This window comes from Lepisosteus platostomus, chromosome 12, assembly GCF_059453375.1.
Source record: "Lepisosteus platostomus isolate fLepPlt1 chromosome 12, fLepPlt1.hap1, whole genome shotgun sequence".
NCBI lineage: Eukaryota > Metazoa > Chordata > Actinopteri > Semionotiformes > Lepisosteidae > Lepisosteus > Lepisosteus platostomus.
The window spans coordinates 1,905,001-1,909,749 of record NC_142622.1 but is presented as its reverse complement, the minus strand read 5'-3'; the positions used below and the strand labels follow the sequence as shown (position 1 = coordinate 1,909,749).

At 47.5% G+C, this 4,749-nt stretch overlaps 1 protein-coding gene and 1 long non-coding RNA gene across 5 annotated transcripts in view; one reads left to right on the top strand and one right to left on the bottom strand.

The window, feature by feature from the left end:
- Positions 1-967: 967 nt before the first annotated feature.
- The window catches only part of LOC148650833 (transcription factor Sp8), a 4,277-nt gene continuing 495 nt past the window's right edge, over positions 968-4,749 (bottom strand). For 2 of the 4 annotated variants that reach the window (XM_088600403.1, XM_088600404.1), the window contains exon 2: positions 968-3,514. In XM_088600403.1, the coding sequence (XP_088456529.1) occupies positions 2,156-3,481 (1,326 nt within the window). In that variant the 5' untranslated portion in view covers positions 3,482-3,514 and the 3' untranslated portion in view covers positions 968-2,155. The other 2 variants (XM_088600401.1, XM_088600402.1) reach the window with 2 other exon arrangements.
- The window catches only part of LOC148650832 (uncharacterized), a 10,661-nt gene continuing 10,493 nt past the window's right edge, over positions 4,582-4,749 (top strand). Inside the window, exon 1 of the long non-coding RNA XR_015925575.1 lies at positions 4,582-4,712. This is a non-coding gene — a long non-coding RNA (uncharacterized LOC148650832). The remainder of the gene's footprint in view (positions 4,713-4,749) is intronic.

The following is a 4,749-nucleotide window of genomic DNA, read 5'->3' as shown; positions in this document are numbered from 1 at the left end:
ACCACGACGCACTTAATGGCAACATTTATATCGAATATCGTATACAGACGGTTTTTTATTAATTGCAACATAATTCGATTATTTTAAAAGACGCCAATTTGAGTGTTAATGCTTGTAGAGTAGGTTCACTTGATAACGTTTAAAAATTAATATATAACGATAACTTAAAGCTTGAGACGCTGGATACATCCGACAGCATGTATGTTCTTCAAAACTGCCTATATTGCTTTAAATTAAACTTCTTCTGGATAAAACAATAATTTGTGTTTCTTACATTTTTAGGATACAGTATAGGCTGTCACCTTTCCCTAAGACTTAATTCTACTTTTTTTAAAGTTCTTCGTATGTAGTCAAGGATTATCTTAATAAAAAGCTCATCTTCAAGCCAGTTTAATTTGCGAGGTGCTTTTATTTTCGAAGCGGCCTAATTTAGAATTAAACGACCCGCTGTAATGAGCACGGCAAATTCCTTGAATATTCTACAGCCACACTAAGCGATATTCAAACAACTTCCTATTCTTTCAAAGAGAATCGACACCTTTGAATTTCATGTAAAAGCCTTTTAAAACAATTCAGCTTTTAAAATGAAATGAGGTGAAGGGGCAGAGCCTGGTCACTGCACAACTGCAGTGCAAAGCAGGCTGTGCAAATTGATTTGTTTTATTATTATTATTATTATTATTATTATTATTATTATTATTATTTGTCTTATTCAATCACAAGTTATAAAACAACAAGTAACCCCAGCAGAAGAAAGAATTGTGAAATTCTTTCGCCTGGTTTGTGGAAATAAAACTCACTACATAGTCATTCCAGCTTTAGATGGTTTGATTGGGCCTTTTAACAGGTAGTTTTGTGTGTGAGTTATTAATATAAAACCGGCAATTGCTCAAACCTTACAATTTATACAGAATTACAGGGTGTTTGGTCATGCAGCTTGCATTTAAAGACAAACTCAGGCGGCAGATTTGAAACCATTCTGACTTTATTACGAGGCCTCACGTTAAAAAGCCAGTCTGTTGCGGAATAGAAGCGAACTGAGACTGCTGAACCGGTCGGCATATTCAAGTAAGTAGGTACATGCTCTGCTAAATAAAAATATGATTCAACATTGATCAAAGACATTTTGCTTCTCTGATTTTTCTTCAAAACCTAAAGAAAAACTCGGAAGTGCATTTTAATAGACCTCAAGACACAAGTCCGACTTGTGGATAAACAGAACTGCCACAGCAAAGTTTTTATATATTTCTTTTTTCTTGACAAACTTGAAAATTTACTCCAATATATTTTCAGATATTTACTCGAGGCAATTTACAAGAAAATAATATACAAAACTCGTCTCCTGGACAAATACATTTAACACCTTTACACTGGTGTTTGTATAATATGCTAATCTATCACATTTTCCCAGTTTTACAGTGTTTTGCAGTTCATGTACGTTCACTATGGTTACAGCTCTGAGGAAAACGTGGCAGGGCTTTAACACAAAGTGGAATAAAAAAGGCGCCCAATTTGGGAAAAGTACATGTATAGTACGTCTTACACAGGTTCCTCAAAACAAATATGGATCACTTATGCTACAGATGAAGCGAAAGGTAGATAAGGACACTATTTTGTTTGTTTGTTTGTTTGTTTTCGTGACATTGCTACGGCTTGTACTGACAACAGTACAGTTCCCCAAAGAGCTGATTTCGGAAACCGGGATGTGCGCGAAGGTGGTACGGCTTGTTGTAGTTTCTAAATTAAAAGGTGATCGCTCTGTCTCTGGACCACGGGTGAAGCCCCTTCTCTTTAAAATAATTTTGATTATAAATTATATATAATTTATTCTAAACGTTGATTATTTTATTTTTTTTTGAAAGCTTAAACTTGTTCAAAACAACAGGTCAAAATGGCTTTCCCTTCAGTATTTGGAAGAAACTGGCGTGCAGTCGAAATATAGTTTAGATAATAACGATCGAAGCTGTCCTTACCTACCCACATAATCACTTTTCAAAGCGTCTTTTGATGTGACTCGAGTTCATTTCTGGGACTTCTCTAGCAATCGGTGGCGAGGTTCTCAGATACACGAAGCTGTCCGAAAATACATTTACTTTTCTAGTCATGTGTACAACTTGACGAACTGTCTCTGGAGGGGGTTGTCCTGATCCTTCCCTCATTCAATAGAGTTATTGTGCCCGTTCATGCCGGGCGCTGGGACGGGTTCCGGAGGCTGCAGTAAGTCCGGGGACTGGCACGGGGGGCTGCCGGGGGTACTGTGCTCGCTGTCGGTATCGCTGCCCTTTTTGCCCCCGCCGCCGCCGGACCCCGAGCCGGCGGAGCCGCCGCCTCCGGCGCTGTGCGTTTTAACGTGCTTGCTGAGGTGGTCGCTGCGCATGAAGCGCTTGTTGCAGACCGGGCAGGCGAACCTCTTTTCCCCGGTGTGCGTGCGCAAGTGCCGCTGCAGCTCGTCCGACCGGGTGAACCTTTTCCCACAGAACAGCCAGTTACACACGAAAGGTCTCTCCCCTGTGTGCCACCTCAGGTGCGCCTTGAGGTGCGACGTCTTGCCGTACACCTTGCCGCAGCCCGGGATGTGGCAGCTGTGCAGCCCCTTCCTCCTCAGGCTGGCCCCGGCCGGCCCCAGCCTCTCCGCCTCCTGGCAGTTCGGGCAGTCGCAGGTGGCCCTGCCCGAGTACCGGCGGGCCGACGACCGCGGGGAGCCGGCCAGCGCGGCCGAGGGAGCGCCGGACAGCATGGTGCCGCCGGCCCCCGCCAGCGGAGACGGGCTGGACTCCGGGTAGGAGGCCGGCAAAACGGGCTTAAATCCGTCCATCAGGTGCTGACCCGTCGCCAGGAGGTGCGGGGAGGCGCCGGTGCTGAACGCGGAGTGGCTCAAGCCGGAGTAATCGGAGTTGTAGCCTCCCAGGGGCGAGTGCAGCCCGCCCGAGTGCAAGGGGCTCTGCAGCGCCGCCCCGTTGGGGTTCTGGACATCGATCCACCCGGCCCCCACGTCCCACCAGGCGGAAGCGCCCGTGGACCCCACGTCCCCCGCGGGCAGGCCCGCGTGGGGCGGCTTGAACCAGGACTCGTAGGGGTGCGCCACGCTCATGCGGGGGTATATGCCCTGCAGGCTGTCCACGGACGTGTGGACCTTGGAAATAAACACCGGCTGGTGGCTCGGGTCCTGCGAGCTGTTCGACACCGACGCCTGGAACACGGAGTAGTCATTCCCGAAGGGCGAGTTGGACGCGGTGCTGGAAGTCAAGGAAAAGGCACTGGATCCCGTGGAGCTGTTGGTGCCGAAGGAGTCGGGCAGCCCGGCTCCGTTCCTGGACGAGCCGGCGACTCCAAAGCCGGACAGGCTGGATCCCAGGTTGCAGCTGCTGGCGGCGGATCGCTTCCAGGGATGAAACCCTTTCCCAAAAGACGAAGAAGTATCCGAAATCGAGGATGGCGAAGGGCTGGGACTTCCGATCTTATTACAGGTAGCAGCTAGCATGGCTAATGGAGTCGATCCTAACCGCGGCTCTTCCTGGTTAGAAAGAAAGCAGGTATTAAACAACCGTTTGCAAAGACTTGCGCGTGTTTTTTTTTTTTTAATAAAAATAATGGACGATGTAATATGTATAATTACTAACATGGATCTCATGGACATGAATATAATTCGAAAGGTTTTTTTTTAAAAAATAAATTTAACCGGTACAAAGCAACGTGTGGCTTAAGTGCTGCGTTTTTTTGCAGGATATTATAACTTGTTGTTGTTTTATTTCCCCGAAAACGGCTGCAGTAGGGGTGTAGCCAGCGTGTTTCATATTACACCGTAAATCCGCGCTGGCAGCATACCTGTGGAAGACGACAAACACGAAAGGAAAAAGAAATAAGACGAAAAAAAAAATCAGGATAAAGTTCTACGTCTTGACATGTAAGAAGTCACCTCTCCCGAGCCCAACAGTCAGAAGTTGGTAGGAAATGCGCTGTCGTGTCGTCGCTCTCCTTAAAGTAACTCGGCCTCTTTCTTCAGACCCACTTGCTTAAAACATAATCAAGAGACTGGCTGCCCTTCTCTGACCGAGCTTATTTTAATCCCTCCACTGGACAATAAAAGAACTAATTAAACCAGGAAGAAAATCCTTAGACTCACCCCTAGAAGTGAAGTTGCCATCACAAAAAAGTGCCCTCCTCAGAGGATCTTTTTATATTTATAAATCAGAGGTCTGTTTTTTTTTAGAGGTGTGCAATACAATGATCTATTCCGCCCATTCCACCACAATTGTAGCTCCTCTCCGGCTTTGAAGTACCGCTGGGACACGGGCGGCCAATCAGAGTCCCGGCACCTCCGCTCTGCCACAGTCTAGCGTGAGGTCATCAGCGGAGCACTTCGCCGGCCCCTCCCCCTCCGCCCCCCCCCCCCCCTCCGGGATAAAAGCCCACGAAGGAGGCAGAGTTAAGGAAACGTGCCGTGGGCTCCTTGCAAAAGTTTTCCCGGAAACCTCTCTGTCTCGTGTGCTGGGATTACTGCTACCACGACTGTACGGCTTCGCGCTGGGCGCAGTCATAATAAAACTGATCCATTCCTGCCCGTCTTCCCAGGTCGTCACGTGTCTCCTTCATGTTCCTTATCGATCGCACAGATCCCCCTCTCGTTCCCATAAGGGCAGGGAGATGCTGCAAGCTCGGGTCCGACCTGACTCTGCCTCCAGCCTGCTCGCTTCTCCTGTCGGACCAGGGCTGTACGTGGCTGGGTCATTTTTTAAACATTAAAAGTAG